Here is a 25,267-nt window from a genome sequence, read left to right on the forward strand (position 1 = left end):
TAAGCACAAGATCAAGGCCGGAGTCTACCATAACAGGCAGGACCCCAGGTGCAGGCTGTGCAGAGATGCCCCTGGGACAGTATAGTACATCACAGTAGGGTGCAAGATGCTGGCAGGTACAGGATACATGGAGCGCAGAGAGAGAAAAGGAAGTTAGGGAACAGGAAGCAAGCCTCAATAGTGTCATCAGCTGTCTACAGCATAGAGGAGGAGAGATGGAGGACAAGAACAAGCATAGATGCTTGTTAGGACTGGTTCTAACGAGCCTAGATCCCCAGTTCTTCCAGGAGAGACTTATGCCCCTTTTCCACTAGTACCTACTCAGCTCGACTCAGCTCGACTCGGCTCGACTCTACTCGGTTTAAGAGCTTTTCCATTAGGTGGTAGTACCTGCTAGCAGGTCCCATTTTAGCACCTACTCAGCCGGGGTTCCAAGCGAGCTGAGTCGCGCTGAGTCGAGCTGAAAATGTGACGTAAACGCCGTGCAGGCAACTGATTGGACAGGGAGTGACGAGAGCGACTCCCGCACGAAAACAAAACCCGACATTTAAAAAAAAAAAAAAAAAACGGCAACAGCGGCCGTGCACATTGATCGTCAGTGAAGTTGTCAAAGTCGGAAAATGGCAAGCACACCGCTACCGCGGTCAAATAAAGACGTGGAGACTTTTTTGTGCTTTGTGGCGGCCCAAAGAATCCAGAGGGAGCTGGACGGTGCGCCGCGTTGCTATGACGACTCCACCCACGGCGAGGTGCTACTCAACTGTAATGGAAAACCACCTAAACCGTGTCGAGGCGAGTAGAGTCGAGCCGAGTAGATACTAATGGAAAAGGGCCATAAGCCGCCAAAGGGAAAGAATCCACATCCACATCCTCCTTCTTCTAAGAAGGGTTAGAAGAAGGAGGATATGGATGATTTAATGTCCTCCTCATGTTAAAAATGCACAGGAGATGAAGAAGAAGAAGAAGAAGAAGAAGAAGTAACAGCAGGAGGAGCAGTTCAGGCTAAAGAAAGAAAGGGAGAAAGAGGAGGAGAGAGAACAAGATCAGAGGAAGAAAAAGTGGCAAAAATGAAGGAGAGGGAAAGAAAGGAGATGAAGAAGGAAGTGAGAGAGGAGAGAGAAAGAGCTGAGAGAGAGGCAGAAAAGAAAGCGGAGGAGAGAGAAAGAGCTTTGAGAGAAAAGGAAGGTAAGGAAAAGGAGGCACCGACCACAGCAGAACACCAAGATGAACAGCTGGAAATCAAACTTGGTATCATGGGAAAGATGAAGGCCTGGAACTTCAACAGAAAGATGGAGAAGAACATGAAGAAGATCACCAGGACATTCAAAGAAAGAGCACAGCATCTCCTAGAGCAGTGAATATAAGTCAGTCAGGTTACTCCGCAAAAGATTTTATGGGAGCACCGTGCCAGCATTGTCTGCCTCAGATACACTGCAGTTTATTCAGAGTCACACTCTAAACTAACCCCTGAACTTGTTCTTGCAGTGGATAGTCGCCCAGAAAAAGTAGAGCATTAACAGAAAAAGAGGAAGATGCGGCTGCGACGGGAAAACAAAAGACAGATGAAGGAGGAGCAGTGGAGTGAAAAAGAGAAAGAGAAAGCCCGGAGAAAAGCTGAGAGGAAGAAAATAAAGGGAGAGCAGAAGAAAGAGTGCTATCCTGTAACTCCCCCTACAGTCTCAACCTCTCCCCACAGCATGACCCGTCTGTAACACATCACGAGGTCACAAATTTTAGCAGACAATGTCATTTCATCTTGAATTTAAGTTTAAAATAGAAACCGCAATTTTCAAGCCAACTTCACCTCTGTGTTGGTCATTTTAACATATGAAGCAACACCCTACCCACCAACACTCCCTGTTGTTGCACCACACACACACACACACTACCACCATCACCATCACCCACCCACATCTCGTGCACTCACAAACATGCACAAAGTATACACACAGACCCTCTCAATAATGTACACTACATACACACACACATTCATACACAGGCTTAAAAATAGTATCATTTTTAACATGTCTTCTTTGTTTTCAGCACAACATATGTTGATTCGTGATGTATTTTTAGTACTGTATGTTGTGTTAGAAAAGTAAAATAAGTGTGTGACATGTTTTTTTTTTAAGAGTGTGACACGTGTTGCACAATTGTCGGGTTCAGACAGAAAAAAAAGAATGTCTGATGGGTTCGGGTCGGGCTCAGTTACTATGCTCCCGTCTTGTGTTGGGTTTGAACAAAAAGATGCAGCCCAATCTGCACTCCAGTAAGGACATCAATAAAGTGTTGCTAACCTAATGCACTAACTGATGGTTTTGTTGAATTTTTTTCTTGTAAAATACAAAGTATATATACTGCATATATTCTACTGAAGTAAGGTTTTGAGGTGCTGGTGCTTTACATGAGTAATTCTATATGGTGAGAACAAACACTTTCACTCTGGTACATTTCTGAGGGAATTGTTTAACTTTTTACTGCACAGCATTCATCTGACAGCTGTAGTTTCTAGTTACTTCTTCCTACTTTGTTAGCGCCCTCTGTTTGGTCTAATTAGATACATTAGATAATCGTCTTAAACAGGGTAAGCTAAATCCTTTGAAAAAAAAATCTTTTAAAAAGTCTAAAAAGCTGATAGGAAATAGCTCAGGGACAACTGAGAGGAGAAAGTGCAATTAAAAGGGAAAAGTACTGTAACTCAGTGGGGTGTGGAAAAAGAAGGAAGGGAAATGATTTGAATTGGCTTTACCTTTGTCAGGCTCAGTAGTTCTCCCTGTGTTTCTGCTTTCAACTGTCGGCGAAGTTCTCTGAGGGCTTTATTAGGAGGATCTTTGCGAAGAGAGACATAGTGTGACTGTTTTCGATAGTGCTATATAGGCTACGGGGTCATCCCGAGGTCAAGCAGGTCAATTAACAGACGTCTGTCTTGTTCTGCTATAAGGAGCCCCATTCTACACCTCCCCGATGAACACAATGGCATGCTTTACTGGACGGAGACGCTTCATTAGGGCTACTTTTTATTTATTTATTTATTCATGTATTATCACGAAGGGGCTACATATGACTTACTAGTGAGCAGTACAGTAAGCAACTCCACCTACTGCACTGGCAAAAACACAGAGTAAATTGGGAAGGAACACGTCTGGGATGGTTTTTTTTATTGATTACCAATAATGTGTGTTGTTGTGTGACATACGGATAGCTTACTTCACTTTCAAAAAGACTGCACTCTCAGTCTGCCGTAGCCGCAGTAAGTAGCTGATGAGGGAATGCTGTTGCTAGGACACCAAAATCTGTTGAATGAATGATGTGAGGTACATTCCTGATTTCTGACTGGCTACTTCCTGAACCCAGGTGGGGATGGAGATGTGGATGGACTCACTCGACTGCGGTTTTTCATTAACCAGGTCACAAAAAATGAAAAAATGCAATTAGTCATGTCAACCGCAGGAATTCTCAAACTCAGTTATATTGTTGGACCACTTTTAATCATGTTTTGACTGCATCAGATCAAGAAAGTAATAATTTTATTAAATATTATTTATTATTATTATGTCAAATGCCAACAATTTGAATAGTGGTATCATCATCTGCAGCTATTTTCAACCATTTTTCAATCACAAAATTCTGCTGCCAATAAAAAAAGTTAATGCTTTACTCAGAAATATCTACTGTGGTCAGAACAGTAATTTAATGTAACTATTGTAAAATCATTAAAAAAAAAAAAAAAAAAAAAAAAAGTATGAAGCCTGTCATTAGGGCTTGGTGATAAATCAATATCTTATCGAGAACATGATATAAAGGTAGATGTTTTCTGGGATTACAGATATTGTAATGTCGTGATACGGCATATGAGATGTTATTTTATGGTTTTAAAGGCTGCATTACAGTAAAGAAATGCAATTTTCTGAGCTTATTGGACTGTTTCTGCTGTTTTATTATTTGTCTGTCCCTGCTTGGCCATTATATCTATAGTACAAAATAACTGTTTATCAAAAATCTTGGATGTAAATACCTAATGAAATCACTAACCTTTATCCGTACAATGTTATCACAATATTGATATTGAGGTATTTGGTCAAAGACATTGTAACTTTTGATTTTGTTCATTTTGTCCATATTGCCCATAGTGCCCTTTAGCATTGTTAAATGTCATTTGCTGTTCCACACCTCTGTAAATGCTAATTAATGAGGCATCTGATCATTCTAACTTTCTTTCCTTCAGGAGTACACCATTGATGTTTTTTTCCGTCAGAGTTGGAGGGATGAGAGGCTAAAGTTTGATGGGCCCATGCAAGTCCTTCCCCTCAACAACCTCTTAGCCAGCAAGATATGGACTCCTGATACGTTTTTCCACAATGGGAAGAAATCTGTGGCCCACAACATGACCACTCCCAACAAGCTGCTGCGGCTAGTCGACAATGGCACTCTTCTCTACACTATGAGGTGAATCCCTGTTTGCAATTTCCCAACAATCGACACTGCCTCTTTATGTGTTGGATAGGATCCAACTGCTCATGATGTCACTTCACCCACTGCAGCAATCCACAGTGTATCACTTCTGTGAGCAGTACACAGATGCACCTTGATAAATGAACTGGGAAATTGAGTTGTAGAGAGCCGATGCAGCAGCTACCAGGAGCTGTGTGTGTGTGTGTGTGTCTGACTGAGATAGAACTGACAAGGATCCAGTCTGGCCCAGCTAGACATGCCTCACAAACAGACGAGGACAAGACTCAGTGAATAGTACCCATTTTATCAAAGGATTGCTGCTATGCGTATGCAAAACCTTGCATGCTTTATAGATAACATCAGCTGCTATCAAGAGATACACAGTCAGTGAGGGCTTCTCTGTGTAGCTGAGTATCTTCATCCAGAGAACCAAATGATAAACCCAACTTAAAATACACAAAGAAAACATCTTGTTAAAACGTATGAATCCATGCAATTATTGAATCTTTTAGTCAAACGAACCTCTTTCTATCTACATGAGCCTCTTAGTGTTTCAGAAACATGATTTCACTGATTTCTAAGGTTGTCCTGTGAAATTAATTTGCTTGTGCTTCCCACAAGAAGGTGAATTTCATCGTTAAATATAGAAGTTCATTTGATGTGGTGACAGTCCTGCCAAGGCTGAGAATAACATTTGAACTCCAATGAATTATTGCAAGGCTTGTCATATTTTAATTTAGTTCCAAATAAAGATAATGGATGGTAAGGGAAGTTGCTGTGCAGGACTTTTGGGACGTTTCTAAAGCAGCACAAAGCCAAACATGATAAGCTTCTTTCAAACAGAAGGGAGGGAAAAAAAGCCATTTTAAACCCAGTGGCTTCAGGGTCTACGTACATGAAAGGGTCAGATCAGCATGTTAAAGATCAGCAATAAACCACCTTGTACTCACTGTGAAGCCTCGTTTCTGTTCTGTTAGGAGATACTCAAAAATGCTGCAGTTTTGGAGCCATCATTATATGTGTTGCTATTGCACTGGGCTTTATTCATATTTTATAGGTTACTCATGATGAATCAGTTTAATTTTACAACTCATTCTTTTAGACCCTTGCCAGCTATTTGAAGTACAAAACTTAGGGAATCATAAGAAATGATAATGTTGGTACATATAATAAAACAATTGAAATTTTGCAATCGTGTAAGTCTTCAATTCTTGTTTACCTTAATAATGGAGGGTCTGCTATTCAAGTGCAAAATTGTTGAAATTCAAATTTTGGTGAATTAATACACATATGGGATTGACACTGCCTAAGGAAGAGGCTGATAACATTTGAATTTCTTTGAGCATGTGTGCAGACTTTAGCCTTTTGAAAATCCAGCCATTTTTATAGCAAGTTTAATATTAGGACAAGTTAATGCATCAGAGGAGCACTTGGCCTTGATTGACACCCCTCTCTAAGCAACTGCTTAAATCCGTCTAATCAGCACGTTTGCAGCGTGTGAATTGACAAATGCTCTGGAAGGCCTCCATTCTGCAGGTTTACATCATCTGAACTGAGGAAGCTGCTATTGTCTGCAGTCCTGTTCAGCATGAGAGAATCTACCGCTCACATTCATTTCACACGGCCTAAATTTAAAACAAACTAATCATATGAAACACACACTGGTCCCTATGTAACATATAACATTTTAAAGTAAATTTAAGGTAGTGAGGCAGTGATATTTCTCTTGGTTAAGTATTTTTGTAAAATCAGTCTGAAAGTTTCAGATACCTAATAATCATAATCATTATATAATCATTACAATCATTACTTGCAAAAAAATGGTTAGAGTATACATACTATATAGCATGTATATATGTATATATAACATATACAGTCTATAGTCTCCAGTTGGACTTGCACTGCCTTTCTACAATCAGTATGAGGCTCTCTAATTATTACACCATGTGTACTATTAAGACAGATTATTTTTTTATTATAGTCAGTGAATAAAGTAATTATATTTCCATTATTAATAATTTCATGCCTTTGTTTTGTTTCTATTAAAATGGCAGTACAACTGGGGGATGACATTACATTAGTCTACCAAAGTTAAATATGAAAGGGTGCACAGTGGGGCATTCTTCACATTTTATTTGTCTTATAGTCTCTTAATTTGTGTAGTTACTGAGCCAATTATCAGTGATGAAAATCCTGGGCTAAAAATGTACGCAAGGATGGCACAGCTTGTTAAGTGGCACAGGTCACCAAAATAATTGTAATTAACTGAGACCATGTCTTTGGAGTTCCTAACAGGTAATAAAAATAAATAAATAAATAAATACAATAAATAGCATAATCCAATTTTGTGTATCATGTAAAATTTGACTTTCCCATTTGTACGTACTACGTTTTTGGTTGTCCCAACACACTCTACCCATAATTACAATATTCCCAACAGTAGGCAACATGCAGCTGCAGTGGTGTAGAACAAGTCAGGAAAATCTTGGAGATGATGAGGTGAATACTGGATTTCACAGTCATTCTGCAGAATACTTATGCTTTTGACTTTTTGTAACACAGCTGTTTTGGAGCTACTATGATGCTTTGCCAGTGAAATTGCTGTGTGCTACACTGACATACAAACTTCATTGTTGTTTCAATCGACGGTGTCAGAATTTTCAGTTGGGAGTGAAATATTCCTTTAATGCTATTAATGCAGTTTTTGGTTAATGCATGCCTCATATCATAACCCAATTAAACATATACTCCAATAACAAGAAAAACAATCAAAACCACTACAGGTAGATTTCATAAGCTGACATTTAGTTAGGATTCAGGATTCAGAAAAGGTAATATCCATATTTGGTGACAGTAAGATAATATGTCAGAATCTCAGCAATACCGATTGCACTACTGCTCTGCTATTTGCATTCAATTAAATTTTGTGGCTCAGGCATCTGACGAGCACCCCATGTCACTAAACCAGCTCAATGTGGCCAGGCTACCTTTGGGATAGCTGGCTTTATAAAACCTAATAATGAAAATCCTGACGAACTGCCAACCCCATGTGTGCGTTCAAAGGGGCAGGGTTTGTCGGAAATAGCCAATTTCATGCAGCAATTATATATTCAAAGTAGCACTGATGAAACTCTGCTCACCTTTTTTACCACATAGAGGGAATTGTTGGGTTTCCACTCGCCAATGAGCAGCTGGAACCAATAATATGAGATAATTGTCTATGTTTCTACTAGTCAGAGGGACGTAAAGTTGTGTGTCATCTGCATAACAGTGGAAAATAATATTGTACCTATGGATTATCAGACCCCAGGAAAGCATATAAATAGAAAATAATAAAGGATCAAGAACTGATCCCTGGGGAACACCACATGAGAGGGAAAGACATGAGCAAAACCAGGCAAGAGCAGTTTCTTTAATATCAACACAGTCTTCCAGGCAGTTTATGAGACCTCAGATCCAGCAGGCCAAACTGAACAAGCCCCAGAATCACTGCTTGAAATGGACAAACAGGCAGGAGGTTCAGTGCAGATGAGGCTGTTTCTGGTCACAGGTGTGATATGGAGCCTAATGTCATTTATTTTATTAAAGAAATGGTGGAGAAATTGTTCTCATAACTCTCTCTGGATGCTTCCATATGCTGGCTAGAAGGAGGACTAGCCATTGAGTTAACTGCCTGAAATTAGACCCTGGGGTTGTGACAACTGCTTGCGATCAAGCTCAAGAGAAATAAGAATTCCCTGCATCCTTTACTGATAGGCCAACATCAAACTTTTGAGTACATCAAGAGATACTTTGAGTGTGTCCGTCTTTCATTTTTGTTCCACTCTCCTGCGTTGCTGCTTTAAATCTCTGGTGTGGTCATTAAGCCAAGAGAGGGCATTATGTTTTGTTTGTTTCAATATAATAAGAAGGCTATCATTAAGGATATTTTGACATATACTAATTAAAATTGTCCAGTAGAGCATTGAAAGAGAGACCCCCAAGGAACTTGTTGTGAAAAGTGATAGTTGAATTGGAATTAAAACCTGAGAGCAGACACAGGTAGATTGCCTGTGATTGCAAATCATGTCCTTGTGGTCAGAGATATTACAATCCAGCAATTTAATATTATTCAGAAAGACACCATGAGACAGCACAAGATCACAAGTAGGTCCCTAGCTATGAGTTGGATTTTTAAGGCTGTTCAAAATGAAAAAAACTCAAATAGGTTAATAAAATCAGCAGCAAACCGACAAAAAGACATGGAGCAGCAGACATTAAAATCACAAAGGATAAGAATATATCATTTTTTGCCATCAGAAAAGAAAGACGCTCAGAAAATTCTTCAATAAAACCAGTGTTAGCCTTAGGCAGCCTACAGTTTAAAACACATAGAACTAGATGCTGGATATTTAAAAGAAAAAAGAAAACTTGCAGATTCAGAACAGGAAAAAGTATTAAAAGAGACAGGACGTTTAACATTGTTATTAAAAATTATACCTACCCCCCATCCCCCACAGCATGACAGCCTGGGTTGATTAAAACATGAGTAATAAGGGGGACATGGCTCAGTTAGTGGGACAAAGAATCCAGGGCTTGATCAGGTCTCGTGATGAATAAGAAATCAATATTATTAGTCGTAATAAAAACCTGTTTGCAAGGGACTATACATTAAGTAGACTTAAAACAACCAAGGCACTGGAGATTATCAACAGTAGATACAGTTAAAGGGCATAAATGATGTTGAGATGATAATGTTTCTGACTTTGTTGTTGTTGTTGTTGTTATTGTTGTTGTTGTTCTTGTTGTTGCAGAATTAGCAGAGCAGCTACATATATAGTTGTCACAGATTGATGTGACCCTGATTGGTGTAGTGTTGTAGGCCGAATGTGCAGCAGGACTCAGGGAGAGATGCTCACCATTTGGGGTCGTGTTGAGGAAGGTATCAGTCAGAATTAAATGCAACATGCTGGATTAAGATTGGAGTGAGTTGTCTAGTGCTCTTAATGTTAGAGTGTAGGCCGTTCAGCTTGTAAAGGTCATGTCTGTTCCAAAAACAGTCAAAGTGGCCAATAAAGCCCTGCCTTGTTGCAGTGGAAAGTGTTTTTAGCTGTTCATGCAGACTGTTCAGGTGGCTAAAACACTCAGGCCCTCTTGAAAGGGTGGGAATGGGGCCAGAAGATACAAAATACATTTTTTTCCCAGGTTTTTCCCAGATTGCAATTGCAAGAGACTGTAGCTGATTTATTGTTTATCCATGATGTCATTCATCCCCATGTGAACAATTAGTGTGCATGCTGAGGGATGGACGCCTGTAAGTGCTAGTGACGATTTGATAATGTCTGCAATTTTACTGCCAGGAAGACAGAAAGTGAAAGTGCCTGGGAGTCCAGCAGATCTTACTCTAGAGTCACCAATACTAAGGATTCCTGGTTGCTGGTCCTTGCAGCCCCCACTGAAGACAGAGAGATTAGTAGACAAAGGATTAGTTAGGGCAGCGTCAGGGACAACAGAGTTGATTTAAGGAGTTTCACCTGTAGCACCACCGTCACCACCAGCCACAGCTGTGTCCACTGGTCTTTTGTGCAAGTAGGTCAAAGGCTGGAGTGCACCCAGAGTTGGACAAAACAGAAGGAGAGAGGGAAACTGGAGTTATAGGGGAATTTTGACACTTTTTTATTGTTTTGGAGCAGACCCAGGGCAGCCAAAGCAGTCAGCGTGCTAGGAGGCGCCAGCTCAGTTAACTCCTCAAGCGAACTGGTGAGCCTTAGCTGTAGGGAACTAAGATGTATTACTTTAGCTGAGGTAGGCTGGGTGGAGTTTTTTGTGGGAGGGGAAGTGAGCATGCACAGCAGCGGCGTGCACAAGACATGATTGGACTGAGATTGTGATGCTTCCTTGAGGTGATTAGTTGTTTGATTCGTCCCAAATGGATTTTAAGAAATGAGATTACAGCCCCAGAAGTAAGCTAGAAGAATGGATTTCTTTTTCTCAGTGCATTTACTTTGGAACAGACTCCCTGTGTATAATGGTGATTTGTCAAAATTACGACAAAAAAGTCCCCTACACAAGCTTTAACACAATAATACAATATTGTGCGATCATGTTGAGTCTGTGAAAAGATTTTATATCTATAAAGTCCATCTTTTGTTCCCCTGGGCTGCAATAACGGAATATAAGAATATTTACTGTTTCAATCACCTGATGAAAGACTTTCAGGTCTTGATATGTGACATTAATTTTTATAGATAGATAGATAGATAGATAGATAGATAGATAGATGGACTTTATTGATCCCAACCAGGGAAATTCTGGTATTCCAGCAGCAACAGTAGAAACATATAATAAAGTAACATAGTAAACATAATAACATAATAAAGTTAAATAAAACAGAATAAAGGCTAAATATTTACAATAAAGACTATACTTATACAATAAAGATATACTTATTCATTTTTGATAACAATAATCAACTAATGTGAGTTACCTGCTTTTTGATACAAGCTTTTTCTTACAGCTAAAGTGAACAAATGGCTGGGAATCACTACAAACATTTATTATATCTGAAACAATAACCATCAGGGAAGCAAAGTGGTTCTGCTGGTTCTGCTGGTCTTGTACACTATTGCTATCTGAACAGCCCTTCTTAATATCTGTTAATACAGGTTTACATACAGCAGTAGAGTTTGTTTTTTTTTTTTCTTTAATCCATGGAATCCTCTAGAAATCCTATCTCTAAACCTTTTCCAGAGTTAATTGTTTTGTTTTGTTTTGTTTTTATAAGTTTGAATTCAACAACCTGAACACAACCTGAAACAGAGCAGGTTAGGTGTAGAGCTGCAGCTATTGAATATTTTAGTAATCGAGTATTTGACCAAAAATTCTATCGAGTCATCAAGTAATCAGATAAAATGCATTTTTGCCAAGATAAAGAGCAGTTCTGAATATCTATGGTATTATAACATTACAAATGTATTACATTAAAGGACATAATACAGTAGGTTCGTGGCTGTGCATTTATAAACTAAATGCAAGTGTGTCCATTGTGTGTGTGCGCATGTGTGTTTGTGTGTGTGTGTGTCATGGACACGTCTTGGCATGGCTGTTTGGAGGCGCAGCGCGAGTCGCAAACTTGCTCGCTATACATACAGTTAAAACTAAACCAATAACTTTAAAATGAACAGCACAACATCACATTGGAAATTAATATAACAGCAGTGGCCGTAATCGGATGTCTGTGGCAATGCGACAAATCTATCTCCATGTGTTGCATGCCACACGGTTTTTGGAATGAAATAGTTCGTTTTAATATTCTAACACATTTCTGTTCGCAGTGCTAATTTCATCGGCTATTTTTCAATTTAGTTTTAGTCTTGTGTCAAATGTCCTTATTAGTTTTAGTTTTAGTCCTTATTAGTTTTAGTCAACTTGTATTCTTTTTTGTTTCGTCACATTTTAGTCGATGAAAAGTCTTGGCATTTTAGTCTAGTTTTAGTCGAAGAAAATCCAAAGTATTTTAGTCTAGTTTTAGTCGACTAAATTGCAAAGTATTTTAGTCTAGTTGTAGTCGACTAAATTGCAAAGTATTTTAGTCTAGTTTTAGTCAATAGTCTTTTTTTAGTCTTTGACCTGCATCATGTTGGCTTTTTTTACATTTAACAATATGTTAAATTATTATTATTTCAAAAATGTTAATAGCTTATCAAACAGACCTAACAATTCAGGAAATTCGAGGCAGGAAAAATTACCCGAGGCAAAAAAAGAATCTGTTAGCTCCCGATTCTTTTGTTGAAAGCCCAAGAACAGACCGGAGTCAGTCTTCAATTTTCTGATGCAATATTTATTATGGTCACATATAAAGCAAGGCAGCGCTGGTCTCAAAGTGACAGAGCTCTCGCCGGATCTCTATCAGAATGAGCCCCGATATCAGGAAATGATACACATTTATGTTCTTGGGCTTGGGCCTGCCCCGTACAGAGGTTGGACTTTTAGACGCAACCGAGAATAATTGGCCAGTTACACAGGCCAACCACTGTCCATGCCTTGTTTCTGGAATGTGCTATGCTATGTGTGTGAATGTTGACTGGGTGTGTATCTAATGCAACAGACCTAAATAACAAGACAGAGAAAGTACATCTGGCTCCTGCTGTGTCTATCCTCTGCTTAGCAGCCAAGCTGCCCTGAACTATGTAATACATTGGATAATGCAAGAAACATTGAACTATACGGCCAATTGTAACAAATCAAGGTACTCGATTACTTCGAGTAATCATTTCAGCTCTAGTTAGGTGTACAGTCTAAATTACTACAGTGACTTTGCTTGTAAGTGAGGCGCCTTCATGCACTTCACCTCACAGACAACATTTGGGGCAAAAAGCACAGAGAGAGCACGTTCATAACGTCGAAAAACTCCAGGTTAAACCTAAGGTTACCTTGTTAACCCCATAATCTTGCTTTGACGTATAAAAACTGGAAGGACTTGAATCTGAGGTGTCAAACAGCTACACGTCAACTGCCAAACTGGCTGGGTGGATAGTGGAGCAGGAGAGAAGGGTCAATATTTACTATTACAACAGGGAATATCAGGTCATTGTCTTTTATTAGAAGGAACATCCGTCATCTAAGAAAGGGGCAGGTGACAGCCACAGTGTTTGATACCTTTTTTTTTTTTTTTTTTTTTGCTGGCGAACCATTTTATCTGAAGTGAACAGGAATCCGCAGATGGACTGGACGATTCTGCTAACTGGTTTATTTATGGCAACAGGGATACTCAGTTGCAGGGTATCAAATTTGCATGTAAATAGCTTAACCTGGATAAGAGCTTAACCAGAGTATGGCCAATTGCCAGCTTCCTCCAAACATGTAAACACAGACACTGATTTTCTTCCCAGGGTGTAACAATCTGCTGAGGAAATTTCAGTCATGCCTTACCATGAATTTCACTCTATGAAAATATGCTCTATAGTTTTGTCATGTAACAAGTGTCACCATATTTTCACTTCACATTAAAATAGCTCACTCTTTCTATCTGCCTCTGTCTGTCTCTTTGTCAGGCTGACCATTCATGCCGAGTGCCCCATGCACCTTGAGGATTTCCCAATGGATGCACATGCCTGTCCTCTGAAGTTTGGAAGTTGTAAGTCAGTCCAGATGGTCACAACAACAAGAGCCTAGCATAAAGTCCCATCACAGACAGAGCAATGGTAGTTCTCTGCAGGCGTTGGGTGCCTTTCCTGTCCTGGAATAACTTGAGAGGGACAATCAAACTGTAGCCACAACTAAAACTATGGCACTTTACTGAGGAGTAACCGTCATGCCAGGAAGCAGTGCTTTGTTGAAATAGTGTTAGAGCATGGCAAGGCTCCTTTTAGCATGACAGCAGTGGTGAGCCAATGACTTGAAGTGTGTGACAGTGATGTTAGTGGGGGTATGTAAGTTCCCCTGTTGGTATCCTTGATAAAGATGAGCCAAATAACCTTGATAGAAAATAAACAACACACTTAAGAAGCTATAGTCTGTGCTCATAAAAATGTGTAGAAAATGTGTGCAGATTGTGTACACATCCTTGTTTCATTTTGCACTACATCGTGTCAGCGGCCAATTTGTGCTCAACATTTCATTTCATATGAGATATTGAACATACTGTATATACCCAGACATATCCAGGATATCTGGTTATATAGGGGATTTTACTGTGCAGGGTGGAATCAAACATGATGGTAGGAGGAATTTGTGGGGATTAACGGGGGGATGGTGTGATCTAGCTCCCACTGTTTAAAAGAAAATGAATAAAGTCTCACTCTCCTGCTACTGTATTAAAATAGAAAGTGTGCACAGCTCTGTTTCTTATGTCTTTTTTCCTGATATCCACTGTAAAGATTTTGCTAAAAAAAAAAAAAAAAAAAAAAAAAACAATAATTTGTTGTAAAGCAATAGGAATTAGAATGGGTACACAATAGGGGAAAGATGCCTGCTGTGTTGACTTTCCTACATTTATGTTTCCTCTCTTGTTTTACTCTCTGCTGCCCAGATGCATATACCAATAATGAGGTAATCTATCTGTGGACCCAGGGAGATGAGAGGTCAGTAGCTGTTGCAGAAGATGGCTCCAGGCTAAACCAGTATGACTTACTGGGGCATGTTATTGGCAAAGAAACCATCAGCTCCAGCACAGGTACATCATATATTGCCTCTGCCCAGCTAGTGCTAGCATTGTGTATTTATCAAGTTACTAATAGTGGAAGAAAATCAGAAGGAATAAGTTACGGGATGGAATGTCTACTTAAGAAACGACTTTTCAGTTTGCATAAGTTTTTGGTGAATTGCTTTGCCCTCTTTTCTTCCTGTTGGCTGTTAATGTACCTGCACTCTTTTGTGTCTTTTTATGAAGTAACTGCTCTGCAGTGTTTGCAACCTTCAGTCAGAAACTGCTTTCTGCATGCATTACTGGGGTTCAGAAAGAAAATGATGACCATCTCCAACTTTTGGAAAACTACTGAGCAGATTTCCAAAGATAATAGGAAGAGGTGTACCAGAGGTTTTGGGCTCTAGTCTAGAGTCAACTTTAATAAGGACCGAATTAAAGAAAAAAAAACCTGGCAGCCTGCACTTTTGATTAGATATTCATTTGATTTAAAATTCTATAACAAGGCAAGGGCCAGGTAATGATACAGACGGGTAACAACAACATTATTCACAGCAATTATCTGGTAATATCTAATAGAGCTATATAGCCTTAGTGAAGGTATCTGTTGTTTCAGTACAGTTATCAGTAATTGCTTCTTTATGACATAGATTTAAGAAATTATTTTTTGCTGTAACCGACAGTCACCAAGTAGTTCTAGTGAAAATCTTCCAAGAAAATATATTTTTTCTATGTCAATTACCAGCTTTCGGTTATGGCACAAGACTATAGAAAGTGCTTAAGTACTGAAGTACTGCAAAGCAGGAGATAACGCGTTGCTTCAGTGAGGCGTCTGGTAAATAGTGAGATAGTGCTTGGCTTACAACTGAACAACACCGGCTTTCCAATCTCCATTTGCTGTCATGAATGGGAAAAAAAAAATCTGACTTGAAGGAAGTAGTGTTGAATATCGAGGGTGAGAATGACAGAGGTGGAGAGGTTTGCACATCTCCAGAAAATTCAATGGATCATCAGAACTGGACCCCCAGTAAACATGCAGTTAAGACCTTTGCTATCCAAACACATACACTGCTGAAATTACATAAAGTATCTTAATGAGATGTCATATAACAATTACTTGCTATCGTGTGTGATAAAGGTAATGTACACACCTACAATATAACCTGTAACAAAACATATTAGCAGATAAGGCTTGTGTTGATAATTCTGTGTCATTATCCGACAGGCTTCTTATGATGTTCTTTTAGGAGGATTTTTCAAGTGCTTACAAACAAATTAGTTTTCCCAGCTGCAGGTAAAATAAGTTGAGTTGCAGATTATATTTTATTTGAGTGTGTAATTAAAGACCAAATCTATCTGATTGGTACTGCCTAATCCCTGAAAATCCTGTATATTGGTTTGTTATTGCTCAGTCTGATGGCATGTTCATAGAGATGCACACAAGAATAAATATAAAGGCTAATGGAATAATTGTGCATAGAGATGTGTGGATCTTGGAGGTCCTCCGGGAAGAGGAGTATTATATATAGCCACATTTTTGCAGACAGTACAGGATGTTGTTTGTATACACCTTAAGGCTACCAGTTATAGTTACTGTTCCCCATTTTCCATTATGGGAGGAATACAGAGGGTCCTCCTTGCTGTGACCTCTTAATTCCCTGCGGTGAAAGGACAATTGTATCACCCAATCTGTGGCACAGTCTCTTCCCATTTCAATCTTCCCAGCCCTTTAATTTCCACTCTGTCACCTTGCCTACCTGAATAAATCATCGGTTGACTTGAATTGAAATGGAGGGAGGAGGAGTGAAGTGAATTTTTCTTACACAAAGTACAGATCACAACCTCCGCTTGGAAATTTGGAATGTCTTTTAGCAAATTTTGCCTCTCACCAGACAGTGTTTTCTGCCTCGTCGTACAGTGTAAATGGATTCCCAGAGGAATATTAAGACAATCCCGTGAGCTGCTTTGATAATGCAGCAGACACACAGAAATGCTCGTGTATTAAATGTAATTCTGAATATTTCAGCTTGTGTTGTGAGCTGAGTATACCTGTATTAGTAAACAGGATTCCCTGCATTAAACCAAGTATATTCCAGCTCACACCAGGATGGTAGGATTGACAGTTTTAATTGTGGATTACACTCAAACAAAAGCAGCAAACTACCTGTTTCGCATGTTGCTTCATCAGATTCACTCTGTGCTTGATTGCCATCAGGTGGGCCTTAAAATAATCAGATGCTGATTAGCTGGTTCACATCAATACAGCATCTCATTTTCCAATACAAATGCACTTCAAAAAGTCAATAAAAACAGTCAATAGCAACTATAATGCTATGATGCAAAATTAGATGTAGATATATAAGTCACAAAACCCATTGCCATTAGATAATGAGATACAATTATTCTCAAATTGAAGTCGAAATAGAAACAAAGTACACAAAGTACAGATCACAACCTCTGCTTGGAAATTTTGAATGTCTTTTAGTAAATTTTTCCTCTCACCAGACAGCGTTTTCTGCCTTGTCATACAGTATTAATGGATTCCCCGAGGAATATTAAGACAATCCCTTGAGCTGCTTTGATAATGCAGCAGGCACACAGCACACGCTCGTGTATTAAATGTAATTCTGAATATTTCAGCTTGTGTTCTGAACCGAGCATACCTGTATTAATAAATATGATTCTCTGCATCTCTCTCTCCATCTCTTCCTATTTTTCTCTTTGCTCTCAGGAGAATATGTAGTGATGACAACGTATTTCCATTTGAAAAGGAAAATTGGCTATTTTGTGATTCAAACCTACCTCCCGTGCATCATGACTGTCATACTGTCTCAGGTCTCCTTCTGGCTAAACAGAGAATCAGTGCCTGCGCGCACTGTATTTGGTGAGTGCCATCTCCTGTTTTCTTCACCTTGAAATGCACTTAAATAATTGAGGCAGTGCAATAATTTAGTGACTTGCAAAAAAAAAAAAAAAGGGCCAATTAAACTGTAAAGTAGCAGTAAAACACGTGTGCAGTAAAGATGGTGTATGCATCTGTGGGGCTGCATTTGATCACATTTCAGATTTATCCATCCAACTGGAATGTCAGTAGGGGGGATTCAAATTTGTCTCTGAGAAGTTCAGATTTACATGGTGAATTATAAAATAGAGCATGCTGTCCATTTTGGTGCAGATGGGCCTGGGTGAGCGATTTTTTTAGTGGTCTTTTATCACAAGATTGACTTGTGATTACCTTGGCCATGGCAAAAACCGCCCAATTAAATAAAGTTTAATGAGAGCAAAGCTGGAAAGAGTTACAACTGGAGAAAGTATGGCGGTGACAGAGGCATTATAGCTGCATCTCTTGAAAGGAATACTGGACTGCTTTGTAAACTGCAGCAGTTGGCCAAGTTTTAAGGGTTATTATTTAGCGAGCTCTGGCTAATTTTGGCAAGGTGTCTAGTTTTATCCACAGGCGGACACATCATTTTTCAAAAGAGATTGCTAATCCTGCCCAAATCACCATGGAGATTTAAGAAGGGTCAGATCCCACTTACACCGTAATGGGACAAAATAAACCATGACCCACTTTGAGCTGGTGTCTTAGAGACACAAGATAGCCTGTTTAAGGTTAGAGGAAATGACAGAAGAATCATGGGAAGCATGTTTATGCATAATGAATAAAAGGATCCGTTTGTGAGCTGCCTGTTTTAAACATCGCCTCTGTTGCTCAGGTAATATAATGCACTGTGGTGGTGTATTATCTTCTGTATGTACTGTGAATAACAATCTGGAAACAGACCTTCTGTTCACAATCATGGAAAATAACGAGCCCATGCTCTGTCTGAGTAGATTTACCTGTACTTCCCACCTCCTTTCATGGAAAATGTGGAGTTTCACTTCATGAGCTATAACGAGTATGTCACTGCAACCCAATGTATGGCCTCCCTGTGAACCCACATGGTGTGTTTGCTGATTAGTTAGTAGTTTGAACAGAAAATAAAGTATAGATTCTATATAAGTACAACTGTATGCAAAGCAAAGGATGATTCTCAGCACAAAGCACGTCTATAGTGCCGTTCTATTCTAATGCACTGTGGGTAACGCCCCGCACACACATACACACTTCAAGCTTTGTCATTGTATTTTACAAACTCATGCAGTCATTTCAGGCATAAGGATTCCCCATTTTCAGAGCACCGATTATTTTAAGTAGAGGAAAGAAGCTTCCATCAGCATCATTATCTCAGTGGTATGACTGAAACATTCACCGAGACAGCTGCTGTTCACAGTCGTACTGACATCTTATATTATTTGCCCTTGCTGCCATATCGGTGAGAATAAATAAGTATCTGTTCTCCGAATTCCTTGCTTCTTTTGTTGTGCAATAACGGCCACCGCCAAGTAAAAGTCTGACATATACAAGCACCTCTGAGTTGTTTGGAGTTTACCGGCTCCGGAGCATTTTTTCAAACTGATGTTTAGTTAATCATTTGCTCCCTGGTAGGTTGCCCGGTTGTGTTTGGCAGGCATGACCTAAAATGCTTTTGATGGATAATAAGGTTTGAAATTTTCTCATTCAGCCAAGTGTAATGCCTGATTTATGTTTACATGAATATCCTCATTGATATTGCAAGAAGCTCTCCATTTTATAGCTCAAAATTGGATGAGAGGAACCTTTACACAGTGCCATCAACATTTTGCACGCAGGGACTGTTTTCCCACTGGAAAGATGGAAAGGCCAATACCTTGATTATTATAACACAGCATATAGTTAAGATGTCAACATACAGTTAAGTTATGAAATGTGCAGTATCTGTTTAATAAAGCAATCTCTATCCTTTATGAATGTGCACAGTTATCTATCAGTCTTATAATGTCAGACGCTGTCAGATTTCTTCACAAAAGGATCGCCAAAAGGAGCTGACCCGCCCGCTCTGCAACACAATATTAATTTTCAGAGCCAATATTTATTTTTCAACAGATGAGACAGGTGGGAACAGGTGAAGTGATTGCTTTTATCTGCTTGGATGGGCATCCATTCTCTGCTCCCCATTTCATTCCCAGCAAACACAGAATGTAAAGGCCGGGATGCACTGTGGTGTAGCTTCAAGTCTCGATAACAATGGAGTGTTTTCTTCACTGTCACCACTTTATGTATTGCAGTTCACAATACATATCGTGGCTAACCTTAGGAAATAAAATCATTATTTGAGAATGGTTGCACTAAATGAGAATAGAGTTCAGAAGTGATGTGTTTGTGTGTGTGTTGTGTGTTTACATAAGTTTCTGTATATATCTTTGCTCATCTTTTCATTTCATCCTCAGGGGTCACCACTGTCCTAACCATGACCACACTGAGCATCAGTGCTAGAAACTCCCTACCTAAGGTGGCCTATGCCACTGCCATGGACTGGTTCATGGCTGTGTGCTATGCCTTTGTCTTCTCTGCCTTGATTGAGTTTGCCACAGTCAACTACTTCACCAAACGCAGCTGGGCATGGGATGGGAAAAAAGAGGGCATGGAAATAAGGGTGAGTGATTCTGATGAAAACACAATATCATAAGAAGAAGAAACTTTATTTGTGAAGCACTTTCTGGAACAAATATTACAAAGTGCTTTACAGTATAAGAAAGAGTGAAAAGTTGTGAAGTGTGAAGTGTAGTTGCGCAAATGAAATGGATTCAGGCAGTTACAGTGCTGCAAAACAAAACATCTGCATACCTCTTACATCTCTTTTTACTTTTTTTGAGCTTGCTGGTATTGCAGAAAGTTGCTAATCACAAACACATAATCACCCTCATTAATCTGCAAGACAGTTTGCCTGAAACGAGTCTGTCCCCTCCTTGGTTCTTTTCCCTACTTTTGAAAGTTTTGGGGCTGTTTTTTTTTTCTTTCTTTTTTTTTGTGGGTTATTCAGTTCTAGATTAATTGCTCTCTATCTTTTCCCTTGATAACCTCGTGAAAAATGAGTATGCTCAAAGTTGATGGTTTGGAAATGGCAAGCTAAGAGAGCTCCTCTTTTTGCATTGGTAGCGCGATCGAGGACAAATTGCACTTTGGAAATACTGATAGAAAGTTCCCTCCTTAAAACAGCCCTGAGTACTCTATAAAGACTATAAAGAGACCTTTTATTTATTCATTAACAGCCAAATGGAACAGGGACAGTGGGGCGGAACAGTGAGAGCAGAAGAAGGGGTAAACTCCCAGAGACAGTGGCCCTGATTTATGTAGGCATCCTATGTGCCGGTCTTATCTTAAAAAGAGTGTAAGAGTAATCTCCTGCAAAAGACGATACTCTGACATTTAATCTGCTGTCCTCGTTATGTTGCAGATGCACAAAATGACAACATCAGTGTGTATGATTTATTAGAATGTCCCACCTCAGTCTATTTGACATTTTTATTTTAATCACCCTATCTGATAAATTATAGCTTACAGAAAAATTGTGAATAGTCCAAATGCTGCCATAATTTTCCAGAGCACGGTAAACTAAAGTTATCTTGCATCAGTATGTAAAAACAGAGGCGCAGACGGGTCCCGAGGAATTCATGATGAAGGAGTGTCTAATATGTGTTTTTAATTGGACAGAACTGCCAAAAGAGGATGTGGGGGCCTCAAGAATATGCCTTTCACTTTTGATCTCATACTGAATCTCGGAAGAAGTTTCATAAATAAAGGCAGACAAGTTTCTGATACTAATCTCAGTGTTTAAATTTGCTACGATTTCTATGATGTTTTATAACTGATGGCTGGTATGTCTGTTAAAGTAAGCAGTGTGTGCTGTTGGATCAGAGGCATGAGACGGCATTAAACAGGCGCAGAGATTCAGGGAGGAAAATAATTCACTTGCTGCTGTGACAAGTGTATTGTATGAATATTCACACTTTTCCCTTGAATTAATTTAGGTGTAGCGTGCGTTTAAGCCCATCCATTCTATTATTGAAAGGAACAAATCAGAGAAATAAATGTTGCCAACTGTAAGGCACAGCATGCTTTTTCTTGTCAACAGATATCTGGATATACCAATTCATTTTTAATGCATTGCCGAAAAAGGTTTTTGAGATCTTTTGCCTGTAGCAAGTGTAAGTGCTTTCAGTGGTGGTGAGAAACAAACAGAGGTGTTGAAAATGTGTTAAAGGATAACCTAAAATTGGGTTTACATGGATGGTATATGGCAGTGTTGTACAACCAGTATATATGGCTGATAAAGACACACTGGCCACTGACAGCGTGAGATCTGTCAAACTCTCTCATTTATTTATATTTCATGTGTCTAAAGATGAAGTATAAAAAATCAAAGCATCAAAAGGAATGGTTACTTAATCCTCCTTAACTGAGAAATATATTCCCCTGGCATTTCACTAGCTGTAATATTTCAATGAAATAGCATATACAATGGCAATATACAACATTTCACTAAGTAAAAAGACCACTTTAAAAGATTCACATCTGCCCTCAATTTCATTTCATCTAAAAAGCATGTTTGCAGAGGAATCACAAAAAGCTGCCCTGTGTGCCCACATCATTCTTATCCATTTGGCGAATGGTGGCTAAATGTTTCAGATATTTTGCTGAAAAAAATAAACATGCTATTTCCACCTGAAAAAAAAAAAACTAAATTCCTCTATCAGCCACAGTCATAACATAAGGAAGAATATAATAATAATATATTCCTTCCACTGCCACAAATTTATTTTCTGCCTCTAATGTACAAATTGTTTGCAGTAATCGGTCCAACCTTTCCAGTCCTTTTATAGCTTGACATTTGGTCCTCAGAATGATTGGCAGGACTGCATATTGCTGCCACAAAAGTTTTCAGTAGGCAGGGATAATTCTCAGAATTACATTGCAGAGTGGAGAGATTTTTTTTTTCCTTTGATGCCTTGTCTTTATGGCAACAGCCTGCGCTGTGTTCTCAGGGGCTGTGCTGAGCATGCAGTTGTCATGATAGATAAAAAAGAATGGGGTCACAGAGGGAGACACGGCACTCCCATCATAGTCATCGCTAGTATAGCTTCTGGAAAGCAAAGGAATGAAACTATGCATGCTCTGTCCATGTTGATCATATTTACATCAAAAAGGGAGCCTATATGAAGGTAAACTAAGAGGGAAGATGTGCTTTAAGAGCGATATGTTCTATCTGACCTGGTGAGAATATAGTCCCCAGCCATCCGAGGCAGGGGTACCGGAACCAAATGATGCCTTCGCTGGCCTCAGGCTCCGTTTTATTTGGGCCTGAAATGGTGAGCCATAGAGCAGTCAGTGTGAACTCATTTCATTTGGTGGAGCTTCTCTGCTTATTTTCCTCTTTTTTTGTCACATACATTCTGTTCAACCTAGTTAATTGTCCCCTCAGCTTGAGGGTGTGCTAAGCTGGTTGGGAGTTAAAAAACCTGCTTGGCCCTCTGTGGCACAAGATGGGTCACTGCGGTGTTAGACATCACATGGTGGTCCCATCACCAGAGCTAGCAGTCTTGTCCCATCCTCTACTTAATTGGTGTTTTTCTGGACACCTGAAGCAGGGGCTCGGGTTTCAGATATGGGCCTTGTAATCCCATGTAGAGCTCAACAGTGAGGTTCTGGAAGTGAGATCCCAATTACATTCTGAAACGAGGATAGTAATTATTAGTCACAATGTCGTAACCATCGAAGATAGACTTACCGTGTGCTACAAGATTGTGTAACAGTGTTATTTGCTCTTGTAGAATCCACAAGTCTGTATGGGATCCACGTTCGTTTTAAGAGAAGCATGTTTTTTCCCTTTTTTTTTTCTTTTTTCATCAGGATCAAATGTTAAGATTCATCTTATAGCTGGTTGGCTTGGTTCCAGGATTAGACCTCTTTATAAAAGGATATTCTGAAATGTGCACAGAGCAAATGAATGACAAATTCACTTCCAGAAACTGAGCTGTCCAAAACGTGGGCGGTCACTCTTGAGCTCTGTAGCCACCCCTCCTGCTCAAATGATGAAGGTCTGGAGAAATTTAGACATGATAATTAGTTTGAACATGAACGCTGTGGCTTGCCATCAGAATTCAAACATAACCAGGGCCAATACATAATGTTAGAGTCTAGAATACCAAAACAGAATTCAGCTTTGATTCAGAATGTGAATCTATCTTTCATATTTCTCATTTAATTTCCTCAGAGTATGTGCAGTATATCAACTTGAACTGACTCAGCAAAGTCACTAGTACTAAGATAATGACTATTCTAATTCTTATTCTAATTCTAATTAGCTAATTAGCTTTTCGGAAGTGTTAAAACTAAACTAACAATGGAAATTTGTTGGGGGCTTTATGCGTGCATCCTGTTTCAAATTAAGAGCCCGTCTCTGCCTTCGGCTCAGCAGGGTCTTCTTACCTCACATTTTATAATTTTTATCCAGACCTCCGTCGTTTGAGGCAGTGGAGTGAGATTATATGCCTTGTGGTGAGCTTTCTCTGTTTGACACAACTAGGATTAACTGCATGAGATTACTAACCATCCCTATGCAGTGATGTCATGATGGCACGTTAGCACATTATTTCATAGTCTTTATCAGAGGATCAGTGCATATACATTTTCTGTCTGGTGAAAAATTGCATACAGTTTTTGTCAGTGGTATGCCATTTTAGGAAGTGAAAGCCTTTGATGGGGACTAAGAGGAAACAAAGTCAGTAACACGGAGGAACAAGAGAGAGGGGAACAGAAGGGCTTGGAAGAAGTAGCATTCACCCTGATTTGCTATTTTAACGTGTGGTTAATCAATGCTGGCTGAGAGGTAGCCTGCAACACACCGTGCTGTGCTGAGACCAAGCTCCGGCCTCATCTGGAACTATCCATATTCCCTGAAATGTAGTACTTCAGTGTGTGTGTGTGTGTGTGTGTCAGTAACAGGGTCATTATGTCTCAGAAACAGTACCCACACACTCACAGAGACACTTGCCTGATGCTTAAGGCTATCAAATATGCCAACACCTTATCTCCATTATTAGACAGAGATAGAGTGTCACATGGTTTGATGAATACTAACACAAAAGCACACACGTGCACAGATGTAACACACTGAGCTCAAAACAGCAAGATGTAGCGAGGCACATTTTGCCCCCAGGATACAGAATCACACCCATAATGAAATTCTGATGCAACAATTTCCAGAAGTTGCAGAAGACAAGGTCAACAGATGCATTGTAATCAGGGCTATCTGCGCTCACCGCCAGCCCCAGTGACTTTGAATGCTGCATAATAATATTTGGCTTGAAGTAAATTATGTGTTGTGTCACAGCAAGTTCACACATAACGCAGCAAAGCCCAACACTGCGTGCTGCCTCCGGTATAATTAGGCGATATAAAATAGTGCAGATGACGAGTGCCCGGCTAAACAGACAGGAATAAACTTTGTGAGGCTTGTATGACAGATTGGTGGGCAAAGAAAAGTCCTAATGCCAGGGATTAATGAGTTTAGGTGGCCGTGATTAGGGTCATAACACGCATTTAATAGCCGTCACTAACTCTTGCTGATCTAAGCTATTACTGTGATAGAGGGGGCTCGCTGTGTTGTTAGATCTGGAGGAATCGATACTGCGTGAAAGCGTGTGGTCATCCAGGGGGCATCACTGCCAGTAAACTCCCTGCGATGATGCTGGCTTGAGATAGACCCCTTCTCGCTTTGATACAATCAACTTTCTGCAAGCAGAGTTACTTCTCTGCTACACTGAGCATTT

General features: G+C 39.6%; 1 protein-coding gene across 1 annotated transcript in view; it reads left to right on the plus strand.

Annotated features, from left to right (window-relative positions):
• Positions 1 to 25,267, plus strand: part of gabra3 (gamma-aminobutyric acid type A receptor subunit alpha3) — a 106,397-nt gene that overhangs the window by 78,362 nt on the left and 2,768 nt on the right. Inside the window, exons 6-10 of the mRNA XM_030068328.1 lie at positions 4,226 to 4,446; positions 13,485 to 13,567; positions 14,462 to 14,605; positions 17,307 to 17,459; positions 19,886 to 20,091. Coding sequence (XP_029924188.1) covers positions 4,226 to 4,446; positions 13,485 to 13,567; positions 14,462 to 14,605; positions 17,307 to 17,459; positions 19,886 to 20,091 — 807 coding nt within the window. The remainder of the gene's footprint in view (positions 1 to 4,225; positions 4,447 to 13,484; positions 13,568 to 14,461; positions 14,606 to 17,306; positions 17,460 to 19,885; positions 20,092 to 25,267) is intronic.

This window comes from Myripristis murdjan, chromosome 14 (assembly GCF_902150065.1).
Source record: "Myripristis murdjan chromosome 14, fMyrMur1.1, whole genome shotgun sequence".
Taxonomy (NCBI): domain Eukaryota; kingdom Metazoa; phylum Chordata; class Actinopteri; order Holocentriformes; family Holocentridae; genus Myripristis; species Myripristis murdjan.